Source organism: Silurus meridionalis, chromosome 4 (genome assembly GCF_014805685.1).
Source record: "Silurus meridionalis isolate SWU-2019-XX chromosome 4, ASM1480568v1, whole genome shotgun sequence".
NCBI classification, from domain to species: domain Eukaryota; kingdom Metazoa; phylum Chordata; class Actinopteri; order Siluriformes; family Siluridae; genus Silurus; species Silurus meridionalis.
Genome location: NC_060887.1, coordinates 39,890,024 through 39,915,780, shown reverse-complemented (window position 1 = coordinate 39,915,780; position 25,757 = coordinate 39,890,024). Strand labels below are relative to the sequence as shown.

Genomic DNA, 25,757 nt, shown 5'->3' with positions numbered 1-25,757 from the left:
CCACTCCATGGATGACGCTATCTCCACAACCCTCCATTTGGCCCTCACCCACTTGGACAATAAGAACAAGTATGTATGAATGCTGTTCATTGACCTCAGCTCAGCATTCAACACAATTATCCCTCAGCACTGAGCACTGGGGCCCCTCAGGGCTGTGTGCTTAACCCACTGCTGCTGACTCATGACTGTGTAGCAATGCACAGCTCGAACCACATCGTCAAGTTTGCAGATGACATGACGGTGGTGGGTTTCATCAGCAAGAACAACAAGTCAGCATACAAAGAGGAACTGCACCATTTAACAGCCTGGTGTGGAGCCTGAACATTGACAAAACCAAAGAGATGGTTGTGGGAGAGCACAGAGCAGCCATTCTCCACTGCTTATCGATGGATCCTCAGTGGAGATTGTCAAGAGCACTATATTCCTTCATCTGGTGGATAACCTCACCTGGAACTCAACACCAGCTCCATTACCAAGAAAACCCAGCAGCATCTCTACTTCCTGAGAAGCCTGCGGAAGCTCATCTTCCTTCCCCATCCAGAACATGTTCTACAGAGGGACCATTAAGAGCATCCTGATCAGTTACATCACTGACTGGTTTGGAAACTGTTTTCCGTCTGCACTGTTTGCATTAGGTTGCAATCGATGCACTTTATGTAGCTTTATGTTGTGTGTTGTAGCTCTATGTTGTTTAGTATAGCACCAGGGTTTAGACATAGTCTCAGATAAATGTTTGTAGAAATCAAATTTTTATGATATCTTCATTTAATTTAAAATATAAACTCACGAGACATGTGGCTTTAACCCATTACTTTTCTGGATTGCTACATTACTGATTTCATGTATTTATATATGAAGAAAAACATTTTTACATTACTTCATAATTTATAACTTTCTATAACTTATCTTTTTTAGCAATATCAACTTTAAATAATAGACAGTAAAGCTCAAAGTGTCTTCTTTTTAAAGATATCTATATTGTGGATGTAGCGCATTATCACATTATCAGGAACTGTTAACATTTAACTGTTTATGATGTAGTGACCTGTGTATGGGGTGAGGAGTGGATTTTATTTGCTATTCAGATGCTTTGTAATTAAAATACATTTACGTACAGCAGCATTGTTACTGTTTAATAAAAGTAAAAAAAAACATGAAGTGAAATGGAGTGAAAATACTTTATTCAAATCACATTTACATTTAATTTAAAACAAATATCATACAATACATTACGTATTGATCATGTTTGTGTTTTTGTAAGAGTTTCTCCTCATAATCATCTGTGTGTGAGACTCAGATCAGAACCTGTAATAAAGGAAAATGATCAGATTTGTATCACATTCATCATAATCAGTATTCAATGCTGATCTTCTGAGTGTAGAATCTTAAAGCTGTTTGAGTGTTTAACAGCTCCAATGTACAGGATTTATACTCCAGAGCCCCAAATACACACATTCCACTAGAACATGAACAGAAATGTAGAACCTGCATACAAATGAACAGTAACTCAGTAACTCACTGTAGTGTCTCCAGTTTACAGTGTGGATCCTTCAGTAGATCAGAGAGCAGCTTCACTCCTGAGTCTCCTGGTTCATTCTTTTTCAGATTCAGTTCTCTCAGGTGTGATGAGGTGTTTGACCTCAGAGCTGAAACCAGAGCAGCACAACCTTCATCTGTAATACTGCAGCGTTCCAGCCTGTAGAGAGATCAACAATTATAGATCAGCAACTTACTGAATTTATGAATGTGGAAAACTATAGCAGTTGTTGCTGCTTCATTTAAATTGTGCTTCAGGACACACAACCTTTTATTGATCTAAAACAGCCATATGACAGAAATGCAGGATCTACAGTGTGTAAGTGATGATCTGACCTCAGTATCTCCAGTGTACAGTGTGGATTCTCCAGTCCAGCAGAGAGCAGCTTCACTCCTGAATCCTGCAGTTTATTCTCACTCAGGTCCAGTTCTCTCAGACTGGAGGAGTTTGAACTGAGAACTGAGGACAGAATTCTACAGCTTTCACCTGTGAGATTACACCAACACAACCTGGGAGAGATAAATGATGATAAATCAGAACAAATCTCAAACACACACAAAGTATAAAATAATTTCCTCTCAATAATCAACTTTTAAATTGAACATGATCTCTCTCTCTTTCTCTTTCTGTGTGCGCATGCACGAGTGAGTGTGCGGAAGTGAGCGTGTTTGAGTGTGAGCGAATGATACTGAGTGAATAAGTTTTTCTATCTTTTTTTGTGTATTTGTCGATTGTTTGGTTGGTGAATTTGGTGACAGGTATATAGGGGTGTAAAAAAGAGTGCTGTTGATCAGCAAAAGCTGGTCAGTATGGCAGCGGCTCAGGGTTTCAATAATAACGTAGAACTGAACCTAGCGATAAAATTTAAGGTGAGTATATGAGTATATGATTTATGCGACCTCAGAAAATAGGAAGTGTTTTGGCTGTGGACAGGAGGGACATGTAGTCCATGCAGACGTGGTGGTGCTGCAAAAGGAAAATGGAAGTGAGGAGCAGAAAAGCTTAGAAAAGAACAGGGAACAGAGGCAGGTAGAAACTGGCGAGGGATCAAGCATTGAAATAGAAAATAGGGAGAGGAATGAAAATGAAGAATCCAGTAAAGAAAGGTTGGATGATGTGACTGACAAAGTTAGGGAAAAGAACACCAGTAAAAACTTGGTTGCAAGCTTGAGTACAGTAGAAAATTGTTTTAAACACCAGTAACAAAAAGGTAAATGAAGAAAAAAGGTCATTGGAAGAGAGTGAGGAAAGAAGCTGAGAATTCAATGATAAACAAAGATGAGGAAAGTAACAGGAAGCATGTAGAGTCAGATACGAGTGGTAATGTTGTAGAGTCTGCCCCAGAAAGTGGGAGTGATTCTTCAGGGTCTGGAAGTTTAGTCTTGCAGAATAGATCTACTAGACGCACATATACTCTTGAGAAAATCAGAAAGTTTCTACAGATAATTAAAGGAATGAAAGGAGTGAGTGTGGAACAGTATTTTCCAGATGGAGAGTTGTTTGTTGAAACAGCCAAACCGCTGATGACAGAGAAAGGTGTAGATAGTCTAGCTCAGGGGTATTCAATTAAAATTCAAAGAGGTCCAGTTACTAAAATTTTCTCCCAGCAAAGGTCCGGATCTTATATTGTCACTTAAAATAGTGTACCCTCATGTTAATCAAATCAATAACGCACATACATTTCTATATAATTTATTGTTAAATTTCAAGTGTTTTCAAAGTATTATGCTTTTAACATACTGAAAAGTCTGAACTTGTATGGCACTTGAATGGAAAACAATACTGTAGTTGTCTTTACTACATGTCAAATAACAGACACTGAAATTATTTTGAATAGAATAAATAAAAAGTGCAAACACAGCTTTAAGCAGCCTGAACTTAGGACCTATTTCAAGTAATGTAAAACATTCAGAATTTTTCTGTAAATGCATGCGTGATGACACGAGTAGACCTGTCATACTGTGCTTTCAATTCGATAATTTTACTTGCCCTCACTGCGGACTTCTGCGGGTACATTTCCTCAAACGACCGGTGTTTGGTCTCATAGTGACGCTTAACGTTGCCATTTATTAACGCCACATTTTCACAGCATATGAGACACAAAGGTTTAGAACTGGCTGCAGGCAGAATAAACATGTATTTGTCCGTCCATTCATCTTTAAAAGTTCGGTTTTCAGCATCTACTTTTCTCATTTTTGAGCAAGCCATTTTCTCTCATCTCCTCTCTATCTCTCTCTCACACTCGCTGTTGCTGAAAGGTAAACAATCGATTTGATTGGCTTGGCTATTGATGACGCTCCTGTCGTAATTACTAGATTAGCTGCGCATGAACAAATTATTTATATTTTTATTAATATCAAAGATTTTAACGGGTCCGGGCAGACTCGTCACTCGGTCCGGATCCGGACCGCAGTCCGCCATTTGATGATGCCCGGTCTAGCTGAACAGGAAGTTCATAGGTTAAAGAAAATTGTGCAAAAGTTAAGACTGAATATATTAAGTGATGAATTTGAAACAGAATGAATTATTTTTCATGTTTTTTTGGGGGTATTTGTGCATGGTCTGTCCATGCCTGTTTTTATACATTCCTTTATGAATACATTCTTTTTCTCTCACATACATATATCTTTATATTCTTATATTTTATTTTATAAAGTATAAGAATATAAAGATATATGTATGTGAGAGAAAAAGATGTATATACAAAAATGCTAATGGGAGTAAACAGTGGAACAGTAAACAATAGACAATTTGAGGTGGTTTAGATTGTCCATAAAGTGTCCGTGTGCGGTATGGTGTGGTGTAAAATGTCCATAAAGTGTCCGTGTGTGGTATGGTGTGGTATAAAGTGTCTGTGTGCAGTATGGTGTGGTATAAAATATAAAGTGCACTGTGCTGTGCAAGTCCAGAGTTTAAAGTGTCGTGGTGCGAAAGGTGAGATATGTACAGAGAAGAAGTGTGATGATGGAGAGAGTGGGCCAGTTTTTAGATCCCGGGTGTTTCCTGTTTTAAACTCTGAATGGCCTGCAGGAAGAAGCTCCTCCTCATTCTCTCTGTGTTCGCTTTCAGGGAGCGGAAGCGTTTCCCGAGCAACAGAGAAAAGAGTCCATTGTTGGGATGGCTGAGGTCCTTCACAATCTTCCTGGCTCTGGTCCTGCACCGTGCTGTAGATGTCCTGCAGGTTAGGGAGCTCGGTGTGGATGGTACGTTCAGCTGAACGCACCACCCTCTGGAGGGCTCGCCTGTCCTGCATGGTGCTGTTCCCGAACCAGGAAGTGATGCTACCCGTCAGAACGCTCTCAATGGTGCAGGTGTAGAAAGTCTTTAGCACCTGAGAGGGTAGTTTAAAGTCCCTTAAGCGTCTCAGATGGTACAGACGCTGCCGGGCCTTCTTCACCAGGGTGTTGATGTGACAGGACCAAGACAGGTCCTGTGTGATGTGAACACCCAGGTACCCGGAAACTGTCCACTCTTTCCACTGGAGTCCCGCAGATGTTTAGCGGTTGGTATGACCGCTCCCGCTTTGTGCTGAAGTCCACGATCAACTCCTTAGTCTTGCTGACGTTCAGGAGAAGGTTGTTCTCCTGGCACCATCTCTCCAGGTTTTTAACCTCCTGTAGGTAGGCCGTCTCATCGTTGTTGGAGATCAGGCCCACCACAACGGTGTTGTCAGCAAACTTGATGATGGTGGTGGAGTTGGAAGTGGCCACACAGTCATATGTGTACAGTGAGTACAGCAGGGGGCTCAGAACACAACCCTGGGGAGCTCCAGTGCTGAGGGTGAGGGTGGATGAGGTGTGTTTTCCCACCCGTGCACTTTTGGTCTGTCTGTCAGGAAGTTAGAGATCCATTGACACAGCGGCAGGCTGAGTCCCAGGACCTCAAACTTAGAGGTGAGTGTGGAGGGAATTATGGTGTTAAATGCTGAACTGTAGTCCACGAACAGCATCTTTGAATAATTCCCATTTCTTTGGTCCAGGTGGCTCATCGTGGTGTGGAGGAGATGAGCAATGGCGTCCTCAGTAGAGCGGTTCTGACGGTATGCAAACTGTATTGGGTCCAGTGTGTCTGGTAGTGATGCAGTGATGAAGTCTCTGACCAGTCTCTCAAAGCACTTCATCACTACTGAGGTCAGAGCTACAGGGCGGTAGTCATTGAGGCAGGCGGGCTGGGGTTTCTTGGGACAGGAACAATGGTGGACTGTTTAAAACATTAGGGGACAACAGATTGTTCCAGTGAGATGTTAAATATCTCAGTGAACACCGGTGCTGGCTGGTCAGCGCAGGCTTTCAGAACCCAACCTGTGTTGCCATCTGGTCCTGCTGCCTTCCTGGTATTCACTCTCTTGAATGCCCTCTTTACGTCATGATTCGAGATGGTGAACGTGTTTACCTCTCCGGCGTGCACGCCGCTAGCGTGGTTAGCTGCAGCCAAAAAATGAGCGTAAAAGGTGTTTAGCTTGTCTGCCAGAGAAGCGTCCGCATTCACCATTCTAGAAGATGGTGTTTTATAGTCCGTTATTGTCCTTAGTCCCTGCCACAGGCTCCTAGAGCCACCATGTTGAAACTGTGACTCTAGTTTCCTCCCATAGCGCCACTTTGCATCCTTCACCGCTCTGGAAACACTGTAAGAAGCAGCCTTGTACTTATCCATGTCCCCGGTAGCGAGCCCCGTGTTGTAGGCAGCAGAGCGGGATCTCAGAGCATCGCAGATGGTTTTATCCACCCACGGCTTCTGGTTGGGAAACGTTCTGATAGTGTTTTTTTGCACCGTATCATCCGCTAGTTTCCCGATGAATCCCACAACCGCTTCCGTAAACATGTTGACGTCATCAGAGCTGCGCCTGAACATGTCCCAGTCTGCGTCATCCAAAGCGTCCTGCAGAGCGGCCACCGATTGGTCAGTCCAGCGCGACCTCCTCTGAACCGGAGCTCCTTGTTTCAGCCTTTGTTTGTAAACAGGCATGAGGAAGATGGCGGCATGGTCCGATTTCCCAAATGGTGGACTTGATTGTGCCTTGTAGCTGTTCTTCATTGTTGTGTAACAGTGGTCCAGTGTCCTTTCGACCCTGGTGGGGAAGGTGATGTGCTGATGAAAGTTTGGTAGTGCACGCTTGAGGTTGGCACTGTTAAAATCTCCCACCACAATGAGCGCAGCATCCTGATGCTGTGTTTGGTGAGGTCTTATTGTCTTGTGTAAATCCCATACTGCAGTGTCCGTGTCCGCTTGTGGTGGAATATAAACGCCACTGATTATGACCAAACTGAATTTCCGCGGTAGATAAAAGGGCCGACATTTGATGGTCAGTAGTTCCAGGTTTGGTGTGCAGGAGCGTGAAAGGGGAACGATGCTCGCGCTGTCGCACCAGTGGTTGTTCACTATCAGATACACTCCACCTCCTCTTGACTTCCCCGACTCCAGTGTTCTGTCCATGCGGTAAACCGAGAAAAACTCGGCCGGTTGGATGGTGTGGTCCAGTACCGCTGGGTTCAGCCATGTTTCAGTGAAGCAGAGAAGGTTGCAGTCCCGAATGTCCCTCTGGAACGTGACCCTTGCCCTGAGGTCATTGAGCTTGTTCTCCAGTGACTGGACGTTGGCTAACAGGATACTAGGTAAGGGAGCGCGGTGTGTGCGCGTGCCCTCAGCCTGTTCCTGACGCCGGCTAGTTTCCCTCGTGGACGCCGGTACGGGTCACATCCTTTCTTCTCCCTCAGGATCTCGCTCAGCCATCATTAGCCCGGGTTTAAAAACGGCGAAAGGTGAGTGCATTGTACACCAATAGATATAAGACTGTCTCTGTCGTATCTAATGATGTCCATCTTTTGTAGATAGAACTGTAACTAATTAAATAAAAGTATAAAATAAACAAAAAAAGAAAAAATGTAGCCAGAGCAGTCGTGACGGCAGCCGACCTCACCGGCGCCATCTTGGACCCATCTTGGAATGATGCTCTTTAAATTAATAAAACAAAAGAGATATGATGTGATGTTTGTTCAAGAAACACACGGTTTTGTTCAAAAGAAGAATGATTGAAAAATGGAATTGGAGGGTGAAGCTATTTTAAGTGATAACTCATCGAGTGGCAGGATAGCTGTGCTCTTTCAGAAACATTTCAAACCTTTATCTTGTGAGGTTGAACATATAGTAGAAAAGAGTCTAATAAAAGTAAAAAAAAGAAATTTGAGAATTTTACTTTTGTTTTTCTGAATGTTTATACTCCAGTTTGTGGTCCTGAGAGCGTTTGTTTTTAAAAAAAAAAAAAGATAAATGATACTCTCACGTGTATTGATCAAGAAGAGGTTATGTTCATGGGAGGAGACTTTAATTGCATAACAAATGACAAAATGGATAGGAATCATAAGGAACCTCATATAGCATCTCAACAAGAACTACTGAAGCTTAATGCGGAACATGATCTTTATGATATGTGGAGAATTTTGCATAATAATGAAAGACAATACACTTGGGCACAGGCAAGAGAAAACTGTATTACCATGGCCAGGTTGGATCAGTTTTATTGTTTTAAACACCGTTTTAGTGTTTTAGTAAGAATTGTGTGATTTTACCTGTGGGTTTTTCTGATAACTGTTTAGTTGAGTGTACTGGTTAAAGTGCTTATTGGCACTTTAATGTGTCATTGTTGCAGGACGAGTCTTTTATTGAGATGTTCACTTTCTTTTGGGAGAAATTTCGTTTAAAGAAAGATGATTATAGATCACTTCGACAATGGTGAGATTATGGAAAAATGGAAATACAGCAACTGTGCCAACAGTACACACTCAATGTTTCTAGGGATATTTACCATTTGATGAGAGATCTGGAGATGGAAATAGTGTAACTGCAGAATTCGTATCTATAGGAAACCAGGGACAAATTGAGCTCCTAAAATCTAACAAGTGGAGTTTAACCCTCTGGAGTCTGAATTGCCGCCGGCGCCCAAACGTGCTTTTTTTTCAGATGCCAGCAAAAACAGCCTAAACTGCTCTGTCATATTTGATCAAACATGTTAAAGTAATATTTAAATCTGTAAAGGGTCTACTTTTATTTGTGTATGCTCACTATATAAACAAAATGTTTTTTTAAATGAATAAAATAGTCAGGGTGCGCCTTTGTCTGCGTGATCTTCGTTTAGAAACATGTCATTAAAAAGCGTTGAAACTCGGCCAATAGCTGACACACGGAAATAAATAATATATCTTTAGACAGCTTAAAGTGTGTAGTTATAGAATAAGTCGGTGAAATAAATAAACATATGTTTTTACAATGAATGTAAATCATGTGAAACCAAGTAGAGGCACAGATTTTCCACCGCAGCTCATTATCTGATAATGAGCTGCGACCGGACACGCCCCCCCGCTATTCACAGGTAAAACAGTTCTCACGTTGAGTCACACACACACACGCCCCGGACAGTGGCTTAAAACAATGCCAGAGAATTTACCTTTTCATCTGAAGAAGATTGCGATTCAGATGGTTTGGACAGTGATGAAGAATTTACCTTTTCATCAGAAGAAAATTGCGATTCATTCTGATCATTAAACTCATATTGTTTGTAGACATTTCTGCCCAGCTTTTGTCAGCATTGCCTTTTAATGTTACAACAAATATCCACCAAAAATCCGCCAATATCTGTATCATTTGTAACATTAACTGTGTGTAATTGTATGCCCTAAATATTGTTGACGTTATATAAAGTTATATTTTAGCCTCAGTTCAGTTTTGGTTGGTGTCACTGATCATCCTGAAAGGCTGTTATGTAGTGTTAGCTAGCAGCGATGTTCCGGAATGCTGAGGTGTAAATGCTATATTTACAAAGCATGCTAACAAATATATATTGTTCAAGTGTATTTATCATCCTAAAATATATTGTTTGGTTATTTTTAGGAATGTGGCTGCATCACCCTTGGAGGCGTCGCTCCATTTTGAGTTTGACCAAGAATCATCCTGAGTAAGTACATATTTTATATTTTCTTAAATGATATTTAGTTTGAATCATTATTGCATTGTATGACATATGCAAACAATTTTATCAATGACACAATTAGTGATGTTTGTGGTTTGTGTGTGTGTGTTTCATAAACAGATGTGATCAGGCACCTGCTCCAAAAAGGGCAAAGGCAGCACACACAGTCCACCATGTCATGGAAGGATCAGACAGATAACGACACAGTTCCACAGACTCTGCGATTCCTGCCCGCACGTGAACCTGAACCTCAACTCAGGTCTTCTGACTCTCCATTTAGTCTATTTAAAATGTTTTTCCCGGACAGTGTTGTGTGTCAACTCTGTGCCACAACACAAATGCTCAAGCTGCGAAGTCAATACCCAAGGGACGCAAATACAAATGGAGAGATGTAACCGTCAGTGAGATGTATCGCTACATTGGGCTCTTATTTTACATGGCAATGGTAAAGTTGCCCTCCATCATAGACTGCTGGTGACAGAGCAGTATTTTCACAGTTCCCTTTTCAGCAATAATTATGTCAAGGGACAGATACAGGACAACTTTGTGGAATGTACGCATGAGTCAGCCAGATGCAGACAAAGAAAACGACAGAAAGAGGAGCACATCTGAACATGACTGTCTGTTCAGAGTGAAACCGCTTCTGGACACAATCCGTAAGACATGCAAAGCAATCTATCATTCTAGAAGACATTTAGCCGTGGATGAGAGGATGGTAGCATGCAAAGCTAACACTAACTACCCTGAACTTGTCATTGTTTGGTAAACTTTATGTCTGCCTCTAGTGGTGAAGCGTGGAAATACAACTGAATAGGAATTCTTTCTTACAGTAAGCACCACAAAACACCATGGATATGCCTGGCATGCGATGTTCACCTGTGTCTTCAGTTGAACAGGAACTGCTTTCAACAGTGGCACAGGGATTTTTTTGTGCAATTTTAAATAAACCACAAAGAAAACACAATATTTCTTGTAGTACTGTACTTCTCACTGTGATCCTGGCTCAGTGATCCACAGATCATTATGTAATCGACAGCTCATTATGCGACCCATTGTCTACGAAGCTGTCAGTCACAGCATGTTGATGCCTCTTCGCATATGGCCTTTCAAAGTATAAAGTGTCTTTCATTTTATGTTTTAGTAAACATGTTTTCACAAGACTTTTTGAGAACAGATCTTCTAATGTAGGTTTTTTTTTTAATCATTTGAAAATCATCCTGCCTGCTCATTAACATTAAACAATACATTGATTTAAAATTTAAATTAAATCATTAGAACATCTGTTCTCAAAAAGTCTTGTGAAAACATGTTTACGCCTTATTTTAGTGAGGTTTTTTTTTTTTTGCTTTTTTAAAAACCACGCATAAACCTTATTTTGTCAAAAATACACATATAAGTTGTTTACATATTATGGTAGCCCAGTTTGTGCTAAATACAGTGTAATAAGTCTTTTGTCAATAATATATTAAAAAGCAACTAAAAAGAAACAAATGTAAGAGCATGTCAAAATCTCTCAAGAGGCCCAAAACACCCTCAGACTCCAGAGGGTTAAATGAGTTGTTAGCCATCAAAGCACCGGGGGCATTGAAAGAGCCCAGTGAAATTAGAAAGATTTAGAGCTGTATAAGTGTGAGAGCCCAGAGGTGGATGAGGAAGCCAATTCCTTTTACGCAGAGCTGCCGAAGGTGTCAGATGAGACCAATACTGACCTTCAGAGGCCAATTTCATTGGAGGGACTGCAGGTTGCGCTGCAGAGCATGGAATGTGGCAGATCACCTAGAATCGATGGTCTCCCTGTTGACTTTTATAAGTCCCTTTGTTCAGTAATAAGAGAAGACCTGCTTGCAGTACCCAATGAGAGTCTGGTTGATGGACTGTTATCAGTGAGCTGCAGAAGGGCAGTTATAACTCTTCTGACAAAAAAGGGAGACCTAAAATATTAATTATAAGGAATTGGTGACCGGTTTCACTGCTGTGCTCTGATCTAAAATATTTTTCTAAGGTGTTGGCCATGTGGTTGAAGGAGGTGCTTTGTCAGGTCATTCATCACGACCAGACATACCGTGTGCATAATAGATCTATCTTCGACAACATACATTTAATTTGAGACATCTTAAGCGTCTCTAGATCATTAAAATTCAATTCTGGTCTGGTTTCATTAGATCAGGAAAAAGCATTTGATCATGTTGAGCACAGCTATCTCTGGCGTACACTGGAGGAGTGTGGGTTCAGCACAGGTTTTATTGTTATGATTAAGATTTTGTATCAGGACATTGAGAGTGTGCTAAAAATAAATGGCAGTTTGTGTGCACCTTTCAAGGTTAAGAGAGGGATTAGACAAGGATGTGCCCTATCCGGAATGTTATATTCCTTGGCAATTGAACCTCTGCTGGGTAAAATCAGAAGCAGCATTGAAGGCTGGTCTATACCTTACTCCAGTGAAAAAGTGAAAGTTTCAGCTTATGCTGATTATATTATTGTGTTAATTCAGAATCAAAAAGACATAATGGTGTTAAAGAAAATTATTAGCGATTTTGGACGTATTTCCTCTGCCAGAGTAAATTGGTTAAAGAGTGAAGCTTTGATTTGTGGTAAATGGGCTGAAGATCCTCCTAAATTACCGGCAGGATTGAACTGGAAGAGGGATGGAATAAAGTATTTGGGAGTGTACATTGGAGATGATGCAATGTTGCAAAAAAACTGGGAAGGTGTTTTGGAAAAGGTAAAAGAAAAGCTGGAGAAATGGAAGTGGCTTATACCAAAGATGTCGTACAGAGGAAGAGTTCTAGTGGTAAATAATTAGGTGGCATCAATACTATGGCACCGCTTGACCGTTGTTGATCCTCCCAGTGGACTAATGGAAAAACTACAAACAATTATAGTGGATTTTTTTTTGGAGCAGATTTCACTGGTTAGCACGGAGTATACTCTTTCTACCCAGGAAGCAGGGGGGACAAGGTCTTATTCATCTGGCAAGCAGAAGAGCGGCCTTTAGGCTCATGTTCTTTCAGAGGTTTCTAACAGGACCTGTGGATCTTGTCTGGAGAAAAGTAGCTGAGGTCATGCTGAGACGTGGATCCAAGATGGCAGCGCGGCAGTAGCTCGCAGCAGCCGCTCCGGACCCAAAATGGTGTTAACTTCATTTTGTAGCCCGCCCTACACAACACATGGACATCGGAGCAACCGGTGTCCCTGTGTACAACCGCAAAACACTGAAAGAACTCAGAAACAACCCAAACAACACCATTAATGATGACCTGCGGCAGAAGCTACGCGACCTCCGAGAACTCCGTGCTCCGAGAACCAGGCCTCGGCATCGCCTGCGGCGGACGGACGGACGGAGGGGAAATCGGAAGCAGAAACACGGAAAGCGAGCGGGTGCTAATGCTAGGCTAAAAGCTAACCCTAGCCGGCCCGCTCTTCCATCACTACTGCTGGCAAATGTCTGCTCCCTGGACAATAAATTAGACTACATCAGACTCCAAAAAGCTACTCGGCATGAGTACAGACACTGCTGCGTTTTTGTGTTTACTGAGACGTGGCTGAGCGACAGAGTTCCGGACGCCGCCATCCAGCTGGACGGGCTAGCCGCGTTTCGTGCCGACAGAATTGCAGCTCTGTGAGGTAAGACTCGCGGCAGCGGCCTGTGTGTTTACATCAACACGGAATGGTGTAAGAACTCTGTGCTTGTTTTCACCTACTGCTCATCGCTGTTCTCATCATTATTTACCACGGGAATTCACCACCGCTATTGTGCTTGGAGTGTACATACCACCTAGCGCTAATGCTAAGGAAGCGCTCAGTGTGCTTTACGGGACCATTAGCGAACTTCAAAACACACACCCTGATGGATTGTTTATAGTCGCCGGAGATTTTAATCACGCAAATCTCAGGACTGTGCTTCCCAAATTCTATCAGAATGTGGACTTTGCAACCAGAGGAAATAACACGCTGGATGTTGTTTACACAAACATCCGGGGCGCATACCGGGCGAAGCCCCGCCCCCACCTCGGGTACTCAGACCACATCTCTGTTATGTTGATCCCAGCATACAGACCACTCAGCAGGCGCTCAAGACCAGCTCAAAAACAAGTGAGAACCTGGCCAGCAGGATCCATGTCTGCTCTCCAGGACTGTTTTGAATGCACTGACTGGGACATGTTCAGGGAAGCTGCAACCAATAGGGATTTCATCAACTTGGAGGAGTACACGTCAACAGTGACCAGCTACATCGGCAAGTGCATTGATGACGTGACTACCTCCAAGACCATCACTACACGCTCCAACCAGAAGCCATGGATGACCGCCAAGGTGCGTGCGCTGCTAAAAACAAGAGACTCGGCCTTAAAAACAGCAAGGGCCAAACTGTCCCGTGCCATCAGAGAGGTGAAGCACGCACACGCCAAGAGAATCCATGGCCACTTCCAGGACAACGGAGACACCCGGCGCATGTGGCAGGGCATCCAGGCGATCACAAATTACAAGACGACATTACCTGCTTGTGACCATGACGCCTCCCTTCCAGATGCGCTGAATGACTTCTACGCCCGGTTCGAGGTGCAGAACAACGTGGTGGCGAGGAAGACTATCCCTCCTCCCAGTGACCAGGTGCTCTGTCTAACCACAGCTGAAGTGAGGAAAAATCTATGCAGAGTTAACCCACGGAAGTCTGCTGGACCAGACAACATTCCTGGCAGAGTGCTCAGGGAATGTACAGAACAACTAGCAGATGTCTTCACTGACATCTTCAACATCTTCCTGAGCAGTGCCACTGTTCCTACGTGCCTCAAGACGACGACCATCATTCCTGTGCCGAAGAAGTCTTGTGTCTCCTGCCTCAATGACTATCGTCCCGTTGCACTCACACCCATCATGATCAAGTGCTTCGAGAGGCTTGTCATGAGGCACATAAAGACCCAGCTTCCACCCTCACTGGACCCCATGCAGTTTGTGTATCGTCCAAACCGCTCCAAGGACGATGCCATCTCCACAACCCTCCATCTGGCCCTTAGCTATCTGGATAACGAGGACTCTTATGTAAGGATGCTGTTCATAGACTTCAGTTCAGCATTCAACACAATTATTCCTCAGCACCTCCCTCTGCAACTGGATCCTGGACTTCCTGACTGAGAGACCTTAGTCAGTACGGATCGGGAACAGCATCTCCAGCACCACCACACTGAGCACTGGAGCCCCTCAGGGCTGTGTGCTCAGTCCACTGCTGTTCAAGTCAAGTCAAGTTAAGTCAAGAGGCTTTTATTGTCATTTCTACTATACACAGTGGTATACAGTACACAGTAAAAACGAGACAACGTTTCTCCAGAACCCTGGTGCTACACTAAACAACAACAAACAAAGCAACATAGAGCTACAACACAAGTTACATAAAGTGCATCGAGTGCAACCTGGTGCAAACAGTGCAGACAGACAGTGCAGACAGACGACACAAGACAAGACACAAAACCCAATATAGCGCCAACCAGTAAACCTACTGTATACTTGATTATACAGTACTGTACAAGAAGACTGTAAAAACTATACAAACTAAAAACTATATCCCAGAAATAACTATAAACAGAACAATGTAGTGCAAAAAATACAGCAGCAGTCGAAGGTGCAAAAAACAGCATGTAAACAGTATAATACAGTGATAGATGATAAATGTGCAAAAAACAGCAGTTGAGAGTGTGGTACAGTTGAGAATAATAAATAATAAATAAATGAATGGTGGCGGAATGGATTGAGATGAGTGATGAGTGTGTGTTAAGTGTTAAGTCCAGGAAAAATGTTAAAGTTCGTTACACACATTTGAGTGCGTGTGTGTGTGTGTGTGAGAGAGTTCCGTTTCATTTCTGTGTATTAAGTAGCCTGATGGCTTGAGGAAAGAAACTGTTGCATAGTCTTGTTGTGGCAGCCCGAATGCTTCGGAACCGTTTTCCTGATGGTAGGAGTGTAAAAAGTGTGTGAGGGGTGTGTGTGATCGTCCACAATGCTGTGTGCTTTGCGGATGCAGCATGTAGTGTAAATGTCCATGATAGAGGGGAAAGAGATTCCGATGATCTTCTCATCTGTCCTCACTATCCTCTGTAGGGACTTGCGGACCGAGACGGTGCAATTCCCAAACCAGGCAGTGATGCTGCTGCTCAGGATGCTCTCAATGGTCCCTCTGTAGAACATGGACAGGAGGGGGGGAGGGAGGTGGGTTTTCCTCAGGCTTCTCAGAAAGTAGAGACGCTGCTGGGCTTTCTTGGTGATGGAGCTGGTGTTAAGTGACCAGGTGAGGTTGTCTGCCAGATGAACACCAAGGAATTTGGTGCTCTTGACGATCTCCACTGAGGATCCATCAATAATCAGTGGAGATTGGTCGCTCTGTGCTCTCCTGAAGTCCACAAACATCTCTTTCGTTTTGTCCACGTTCAGAGACAGGTTGTTTGCTCCACACCAGGCAGTTAGCCGTTGCACCTCTTCTCTATATGCTGACTCGTCGTTCTTGCTGATTAGACCCACCACGGTGGTGTCATCAGCGAACTTGATGATGTGGTTCGAGCTGTGCATTGCTACACAGTCGTGAGTCAGCAGAGTGAACAGCAGTAGGCTGAGCACACAGCCCTGGAGGGCCCCAGTGCTCAGTGTGGTGGTGCTGGAGATGCTGTTCCCGATCCTGACTGACTGAGGTCTCTCAGTCAGGAAGTCCAGGATCCAGTTACAGAGGGAGGTGTTCAGGCCCAGAAGGTTCGACTTTCGATCAGGTGCTGAGGAATGATTGTGTTGAATGCTGAGCTGAAGTCAATGAACAGCATTCGTACATACGATTCCTTGTTATCCAGGTGGGTGAGGGCCAGGTGGAGGGTTGTGGAGATAGCATCGTCCGTGGAACGGTTTGGACGATCATAAACTGCATGGGGTCCAGGGAGGGTGGAAGCTGTGTCTTAATGTGCCTCATGACAAGCCTCTCGAAGCACTTCATCACGATGGATGTGAGCATGACGGGATGATAGTCATTAAGGCAGGAGACAGAAGACTTCTTTGGCACGGGAACAATGGTTGTTGTCTTGAGGCACGTGGGAACAACGTTGCTGCTCAGGGAGATGTTGAAGATGTCAGTGAGGACATCTGCTAGCTGTTCTGCACATTCCCTGAGCACTCTGCCAGGAATGTTGTCTGGTCCAGCAGACGTCTGTGGGTTAACTCTGCATAGAGTTTTCCTCACTTCAGCTGTGGTTAGACAGAGCACCTGGTCACTGGGATGGTCTTCCTCGCCACCACGTTGTTCTGCACCTCGAACCGGGCGTAGAAGTCGTTCAGCACATCTGGGAGGGAGGGGTCACAGTCACAAGCAGGTAATGTGGTCTTGTAATTCGTGATCGCCTGGATGCCCTGCCACATGTGCCGGGTGTCTCCACTGTCCTGGAAGTGGTTGTGGATTTTCTTCGCGTGTGCGCACTTCGCCTCTCTGATGGCACGAGACAGTTTGGCCTTGCTGTTTTTAAGGCCGCCTTGTCCCCTGATCTGAAGGCAGAGTCTCTTTGTTTCAGCAGCGCATGCACATTTGCAGTCATCCACGGTTTCTGGTTGGAGCGTGTAGTGATGGTCTTGGAGATGGTCACATCATCAACGCACTTGCTGATGTAGCTGATGATGTACTCCTCCAAGGTTGCAGCCTCTCTAAACATGTCCCAGTCAGTGCACTCAAAACAGTCCTGAAGAGCAGAAGTGGCTCCTTCTGGCCAGGTTTTCACCTGTTTCAGAACCGGTTTAGAGCATCTGATAAGCGGTCTGTATGCTGGAATTAACATAACAGAGCTGTGGTCTGAGTATCCGAGATGGGGGCGGGGCTCCGCACGATACGTGCCAGAGATGTTTTCTGTAAACAAGATCCAGCGTGTTCGCTCCTCTCGTTGCAAAGTCCACATGCTGATGGAGTTTAGGAAGCACAGTCTTGAGATTCGCATGGTTGAAATCTCCGGCGATAATAAACAATCCGTCGGGGTGAGCATTCTGCAGGTCGCTAATAGCGCCGTAGAGTTCACTCAGTGCCTTCTTAGCATTAGCACTGGGAGGAATGTACACTCCGACGATGTAAACTGTGGTGAATTCCCGTGGTAAATAAAAAGGTCTGCATCTAACAGTCACAAACTCCACTAGCGATGAGCAGTAGCATGAAACGAGCACAGAGTTCTTACACCATTCCGTGTTGATATAAACACACATGCCACCACCGCGAGTCTTACCGCACAGAGCTGTGTTTCTGTCGGCTCCAAACACGGTTAGCCCGTCTAGCTGGATGGCGGCTTTTGGAACTCTGTCGCTGAGACACGTCTCAGTGAAAACAAAGACGCAATAGTCTCTAAACTCTCGCCGTGTGGTTTGCTGGAGTCGGATGTAGTCCAGTTTATTATCCAAGGAGCAGACGTTGGAAAGAAAAATGGACGGGATAGCCGGCCGGCTAGGGTTAGCATTTAGCCTAGCACGGACACCCGCCCGCTTGCCGTGCTTCCGCTTCCTCGAACAGCGCTTTCGGCGTTCACTCTGCTGACTCACGACTGTGCACCAACGCACAGCTCGAATCATATCATTAAGTTTGCTGATGACAAGACCGTGGTGGGTCTAATCAGCAAGAACGACGAGTCAGCATACAGAGAGGAGGTGCGACGGTAACCAGCCTGGTGTGGAGCTAACAACCTGTTTCTGAACATGGACAAAACGAAAGAGATGGTTGTGGACTTCAGGAGAACACAGAGTGACCATTCTCCACTGATCATCGATGGATCTTCAGTGGAGATCGTCAGGAGCACCAAATTCCTTGGTGTTCATCTGGCGGACAACCTCACCTGTTCACTCAACACCAGCTCCATGACCAAGAAAGCCCAGCAGCGTCTCTACTTCCTGAGAAGGCTAAGGAAAGCTCCTCTCCCTCACCCCATCCTGACCATGTTCTACAGAGGGAAGATTAGGAGCATCTTAAGCAGCTGCATTATTGCCTGGTTTGGGAACTGCACCGTCTCGGATCGCAAGACCCTACAGAGGATAGTGAGGACAGCTAAGAAGATCATCAGAGTCTCTCTCCCCTCTGTCATGGACATTTACACCACACGCTGCATCCGCAAAGCACACAGCATTGTGGAGGATCACACACACCCGTCACACAGACTCTTTACCCTCCTACCATCTGGGAAACGGTTCCGAAGCATTCAGGCCGTCACATCAAGACTGTGCAACAGTTTTTTCCATAAACCATCAGGCTCCTCAACAAACATCTGAACTGAACTCTCTCTCACACACACACACACACACACACACACACACACACACACACACACACACACTTACACACAACTGTGTGACTGATCTGTAAAACCGGACTCAACACACACACTTCGCACACCCAGGTTTCAGCACCATTCACACCTTTCATTATCACAAAATGTTTACATGCCGTTTGTTGCTGATCTTCCGGGACTTGCTTTTTTTGCACAATATTCTGTCCAAATCCTTTGGTCACTGTTCAATTTATTTTGATTGCTGCTATTGTAGAATTGCACAATTCTTTTTACATTTTCTGTTTACATTTTTCTGCTACTGTGCACCTTATTCTGTCACGACAGGTTTTACTGGCGGAGCTATTGCTGTTTTTATTTTATATTTTTGTGTATTGTGTATTGTCCTGCACTGTCCTGTGTTGTCTTGCACTGTCTTGTGTTGTCTTTTGCACTGTTTGCACCAGTTGCACACATGCACTTTATGTGGTGAGGATCTTATTTCTTGGCCCTGTGTTCTTCTGTTCTGTGACTGTTGTTTTATGTTGTTTTATGTAGCACCTGGGTTCAGGAGAACCGTTGTTTCATTTCACTGTATACTGCATCAGCTATATATGGTTGAAATGACAAAAGCTTCTTGACTTGACTTGATTTGTGAATGGACTGAACCTGACTTCTGACCTGTGGTTAATGGATTCTGGCAAACTAAGGACTAACACACTGACTCAGTTTTATAAGGGACTCTTTGACATCTGGCAGCTTTTTAAGAAACGGAGGCAAGACACCACATCTTTGTATTGGCTGCTGCGAGACTGGACGTGGCTTGTGATGCCACACCGGGGCTGCCTCAAAACACCTGGCTAAGACATTAAAGCTACAAAATATAATGGACATTGGTGGCCCTGAACTAAATAATGTTCAAGCTGTAGCATCACGTTTCGGAATTCAGTCTGAACGGCAGATTGGAAAAGTGCTGGACTTACTAAAACAAAGACTGACACCAGAGGACAGAAGGTTATTGAACGGGTACTATAATTTACAAGTGGTTCTGTTTCTCCCAGGTCCCTTTCCAAAACTTCGAATCACCCCTAACTGGGGCCTTTCTGGATCTGGACAGTCTAAAGGGCTTGAGTTTTCAAGACTCTCAGAGCAAGGTGATTTACACATGTTGTGTGAAGGTTTTAAACAAAACATGCCTTAAAGGTCAAAAGGATACGGTGTGGAGAGAGAAATTGGGTTTGGAAGACAATGTAAAACCAGTATGGAGAGTTTTATACAAACCACCTTTAGATAAGTGCACAGGTGATCTCCAGTGGAGAGTTTTACAAGGCAAATAAAGTTGGATGGTACAGAGGAGCAAAGAGTAGAGTTGACTTTTCTCCACATTTTTAAAAACCATGTCCTAATTGATTTTAAGTTTTATAAGTTAATCAACGATGTGGAATGTTTTTTTGAAAAAGTGGGGTTATAAGGAAGCCATTTGCAGTTTAATAGATGGAATGTTATCTTTTAACGCTGTTTATTTAATAGCTGGTGGGTTTATAAAAGGTAATTTCGTTGGGTATGCATAGATAAAAGTGGTGTTTATTAAGTTTATTAAGGTGTTGTTTAAGTTTTAAACTTATAAAGTGTATTTGTACAAGAAAAAATAAAAAATAAATGCAAAGATATAAAAGAATAGACGAATAGACATACTATAGTATACAAGTATAACAATGTATAAATACAAATGAGGAAAAAGTACGTATTGCAGGTAATATTGCACACGGGTAGTATTATTACACAGTTAAACAGTAATAACAGTGTGTATTTTGGTTAATGGTTCACTGGGAGCAGCTTTGATTGTAACGTCTAATAGCAGCAGGGAGAAAAGACCTTCTGTATCGCTCCTTCAGACACTTAGGGTGTATCAGTCTGTCACTGAAGGAGCTGCTCAACGATGTAACGGTTTTATACAGGGGGTGGGAGGCGTTCTGCAGTAATGATTATAGTTTTGCTACCATCCTCCTTTCTCCCACCTCCTGTACAGTGTCCAGGGGAATCCCCAGGACTGACCTGGCCTTCCGGATCAGCTTGTCCAGTCTCTTCCTGTCTGCAGTAGAGATGCTGCTACCCCAGCAGACCACACCATGTCAGGATCTCCTGGGCACACTGTGCGCACTTCCGGTTTCGCGGCACGCACTTCCGGGTCGGCGGCCATCTTGCCGTTTTTTCCCGCGCCTCCCGGTGTATATAAGGACAATCAAGAGTTCTGGGCCAGATTATCTTACCAGCTTTCTAGCCCCTGAGATATTTCTTGCCATCCTGCCTGGCCTAGTTCCTGTTTCTGATCCTGATCATCCTGCCTGTTCTGGATCCTGTCCTTGACCTCTGTTCCGCCCCACCTCTGGTTTTGAAGTTTGGACTGTTTTGGTTTATGTTTTGCTCTGCCCTGTATTGTACTGTTTTGCTGGTTTCTGGATTTTTTGACTGTTTTGGACTTTGGTTTTGTCTTCTCCTGCATTGCCCTGTTTGCCTGTTTTGACCCTAGATTGTTTTGGATTCTGTTTTTGCCTTTGCATCTTGCTTTAATTATTAAATTCTGTTTTTTCCCCATAACCTTGTGTGCATCCTGCATTTGGGTCCTCCTTCCAGTCACTCTGCACCTACCCCTGCACCCGTGCCCGCTGACACACCATAAAATAACAGAGTCAAAAAAGGTCTTCAGTAGCTCTCCCTGCACTCCAAAAGACCTTAGTCTCCTCAGCAGAAAAAGTCTGCTCTGCCCTTTCTTATAAATTGCCTCAGTGTTGTCTGTCCAGTCCAGTTTGTTGTTTAGGTGAACAGCCAGGTATTTTTAAGAGTCCACTCTCACAATGTCTTTTCTCTGAATGTTTACCAATGGAAATGATGAAGTGTGTTTGTGCCTACGGAAATCCACCACCATTTCTTTGGTTTTCCCCGTGTTTATCTGGAGGCAGCTTCGTTGGCACCAGTCCACAAAGTTCTGTATAAGTCCTCTGTACTCTCTGTCATCATCATTCGTGATCAGACCGACAATGGCAAAGTCATCAGAGAACTTCTGTAGGTGACAGGTTGGAGTTTATAGGAGTTTATATCAGGGTTGATCCACGGTTTGTTGTTGGGAAAACACCGTACAGTCCTGGTGTGTACAGTATTCTCCACACAGAAGTTGATGTAGTCAGTAATACAGTCTGTTTAACTGTCAATATCCTCCCTATGTGGATTGCACAATTCCTCCCACATAGTTGTTTCAAAACAGTCTTTTAGAGCCTCATCGGTCTCATCAGACCATGTCGTCACTGTGCGGGAGGCAGCTGGTTGCGTGCATACAAGGGGTTTGTACACAGGTAGGAGATGAACCAGGTTGTGATCCGATCTTCCCAAGGTGGGGAGGGCTGCTGATGTATAGGCCTCCTTTGCATTTGCATAGAATAAATCCAGTATTTTATTTTCTCTGGTGTGGCATGAAACATACTGAGTGAATGTGGGCAGAATGGAGGATGGAGGGACATGATTAAAATCTCCAGAGAGAAGAAGGGCATTTGGGCTTTGTGTTAACAGTCTGTTAACAACATAATGCAGGACATCACATGCCGATTCAACTCAGTGGCTTTGTTTATGTCCATTGAGAAGTTTCCAAATTTACACGCATACATTTAAAAAAAAAAAAAAAAAAAAAGTGCCTGAACACTATAAAATAAATTAAAAAAACACAAATTTAACGGGAGCTGCTGCAACAGGCTGCCACTTGGGCGGCGCCTAGGACGATCGATCGATCGATCGATCGATCTATCTATCTATCTATCTATCTATCTATATTCTCATTCTCTCTGTCTCAGTTTGATTTAATTGAATGTAGTTTTATTTGTAGTGTTTTAAGTTGTTTGTTGTCACAAAGCAGTTTTACAGAAACAAACAGACTGATAATAAATATCAAATGATTACCCATTCCAACCTCAGTAAAGAGTGAAATGTCTCACTGAAACTAAAATATTAAACACAGTGTGTAAGTGATGATCTGACCTCAATATCTCCAGTGTACAGTGTGGATTCTCCAGTCCAGCAGAGAGCAGCTTCACTCCTGAATCCTGCAGTTTATTCCCACTCAGGTTCAGTTCTCTCAGACTGGAGGAGTTTGAACTGAGAACTGAGGACAGAATTCTACAACTTTCCTCTGTGAGATCACACCGATACAACCTAGGAGAGAAATGATGATAAATCAGAACACTGGCATCTCCAACACACACACACACACACACACTCCAGATTGTTAAACATCTATTTCAGTGTTTGTTATTTCTGAATGTGGAAAACTACAGCAGTTGTTGCTGCTTTATTTAAATTGTGCTTCAGGACACACAACATTTTATTAATCTAAAACAGCCATATGACAGAAATGCAGGATCTACGTGATGATCTGACCTCAGTATCTCCAGTGTACAGTGTGGATTCTCCAGTCCAGCAGAGAGCAGCTTCACTCCTGAATCCTGCAGGTTATTGTAACTCAGGTCCAGTTCTCTCAGACTGGAGGAGTTTGAACTGAGAACTGAGGACAGAAATCTACAACTTTCCTCTGTGAGATCACAGTAACACATATAATACCGTCCCAAGCTGCACAGAAGTGTGAAGATCCACGGAGGGGAGTGGGCCAGGAACAGTGGTCACTGGAACCTCAGGAGCATGTTTAACTCGACCGAGAGGGAGAGAAATGATGATAAATCAGAACACTGACATCTCAAATAAACACACACACACACACACACACACACACACACAGAAAATACAGTCTCAGTATTATATCAGTGCAGTGTGTAAACATCAGCAGGTTGTAATGTTACACAGAGCAGCACAAAGTACATGTAGTATAGAAATGTAAAAAAGTGGGCGGGGTTTAAAATAATGTTTTTCTATTATTATTTTTATTATTATTTTAATATTTTATTTTAAAATAAAAATAAAATATTATTTACTTTTTATTGAATAGTTGATTTTATTTATAGATATTCCAAAAAACTATAACACCTTATGCTGTATTTCAGCACTAAGTGTGAAAATGAGAGCAGATTATTACTAGGAAAGAAGTGTTAGAGTTGTGTAATGCCCTTTTCTGCCCAAGTGTGTAGGTTAAGTGGCTTTTTATTAGCTGTATATTTTGGGTTATTCCATATGGGGCTGTATTTAGGTGCATGAGAAGTGTTTGTAATTTGGTAAAATTTCCACCAGGCTGTCAAAGCTACTGCTGTAGTCAGTGCTTTAATACAGGAGTGTATTTTTTGATTGTCTAACTGTAGAATGGTAAATCTGAAATTCAATTGTCCTTGTAAATTGTTTGCTCAATAACTAACCATATATTTTCTGATGAGTTTGGGTGAATCCATTTGTATATCTGTTAAAGATTAGTAGGCAGAGAGTAATGGAAAAATGTGCTGCTTTCAACTTTCCTTGTATTTTTGGTTTCTGTAGAGTAGTTAATTTAATTCTTAGGGTCTTTTTTCGAGTCAAATTTGACTGAGTCCAAAGTTTAAACGAAGTGAGGGTGGTTGTAATGGGATCATTAAAAATAAATAGTTTAGTTTAAGAAGTATAGTGATTTTAATGAATGATATTCTACCCATAATGGACAGTGGTAAATTCCTCCAATGTTGAAGATCATCATTTATTGTTTTGAGTAATGGAGTGAAATTAAGACTAACCAGTTCTGACAGGCTGAGGGGAAACATTAATGCTTAAATATGTGATGTGATTGGAGCATAAAGGGAGAGGTATTATCTGGGATCTCACATCGAAACTATTGGGATGCAGTGCAAGAATAGAAGATCCTGCTCCCTGGACAATAAACTGGATTATATCCGACTCCAGCAAACCACATGGTGAGAGTTTAGAGACTGTTGCGTCTTTGTTTCCACGGTGACTCAGCGACAGAGTTCCGGAACCCGCCATCCAGCTAGACGGGCTAACCGTGTTTTGAGCCGACAGAAACGCAGCTCTGTGCGGTAAGACTCGCGGTGTGTCGCGTGTGTGTTTATATCAACAAGGAATGCTGTAAGAACTCTGTGCTTGTTTTATGCTACTGCTCATCGCTAGTGGAGTTTGTGACTGTTAGATGCAGACCTTTTTATTTACCACGGGAATTCACCACAGTTTACATCGTCGGAGTGTACATTCCACCCAGTGCTAATGCTAAGGAGGCACTGTGTGAACTCTACGGCGCTATTAGCGACCTGCAGAATGCTCACCCCGACGGATTGTTTATTATCGCCGGAGATTTCAACCATGTGAATCTCAAGACTGTGCTTCCTAAACTCCATCAGCATGTGGACTTTGCAACGAGAGGAGCGAACACGCTGGATCTTGTTTACACAAACATCCCGGCGCGTATCGATGGAGCCCGCCCCATCTTGGATACTCAGACCACTGCTCTGTTATGCTTATTCCAGCATACAGACCGCTCATCAGATGCTCTAAACCGGTTCTAAAACAGGTGAAAACCTGGCCAGAAGGAGCTACTTCTGCTCTTTAGGACTGTTTTGAGTGCACTGACTGGGACATGTTTAGAGAGGCTGCAACCAACGGTGATTCCATCAACTTGGAGGAGTACACATCATCACCACACGCTCCAACCAGAAACCGTGGATGACTGCAAATGTGCATATGCTGTTGAAACAAAGAGACTCTGCCTTCAGATCAAGGGACAAGACGGCCTTAAAAACAGCAAGGGCCAAACTGTCTCGTGCCATCAGAGAGGCGAAGCGTGCACACGAGAAAAAAATCTACGACCACTTCCAGGACAGTGGAGACACTCGGCACTGTGGCAGGGCATCCAGGCGATCACGGATTACAAGACCACATCACCTGCTTGTGACCGTGACGCCTCCCTTCCAGATGCGCTGAAGCCTCCCTTCCAGATGCGCTAAACGACTTCTACGCCCGGTTTGAGGTACAGAACAACGTGGTGGCGAGGAAGACCATCCCTCCTCCCACTGACCAGGTGCTCTGT

The 25,757-nt window shown here is 43.5% G+C and overlaps 2 protein-coding genes across 2 annotated transcripts in view; both read right to left on the bottom strand.

Moving 5' to 3' along the window:
* LOC124385134 (NACHT, LRR and PYD domains-containing protein 4E-like) overlaps positions 1-25,757 on the bottom strand; it is a 205,458-nt gene that overhangs the window by 35,896 nt on the left and 143,805 nt on the right. The gene's annotated exons all lie outside the window — the stretch shown is intronic.
* Positions 1,171-24,699, bottom strand: LOC124385156 (ribonuclease inhibitor-like). The gene is made up of 5 exons (XM_046848311.1): positions 23,183-24,699; positions 22,784-22,957; positions 1,873-2,046; positions 1,520-1,696; positions 1,171-1,305 (listed from the first exon to the last, which is right to left on the bottom strand). The coding sequence occupies exons 1-5, from the start codon at positions 23,353-23,355 to the stop codon at positions 1,299-1,301; spliced, it is 705 nt and encodes a 234-aa protein (XP_046704267.1). The 5' UTR covers positions 23,356-24,699; the 3' UTR covers positions 1,171-1,298.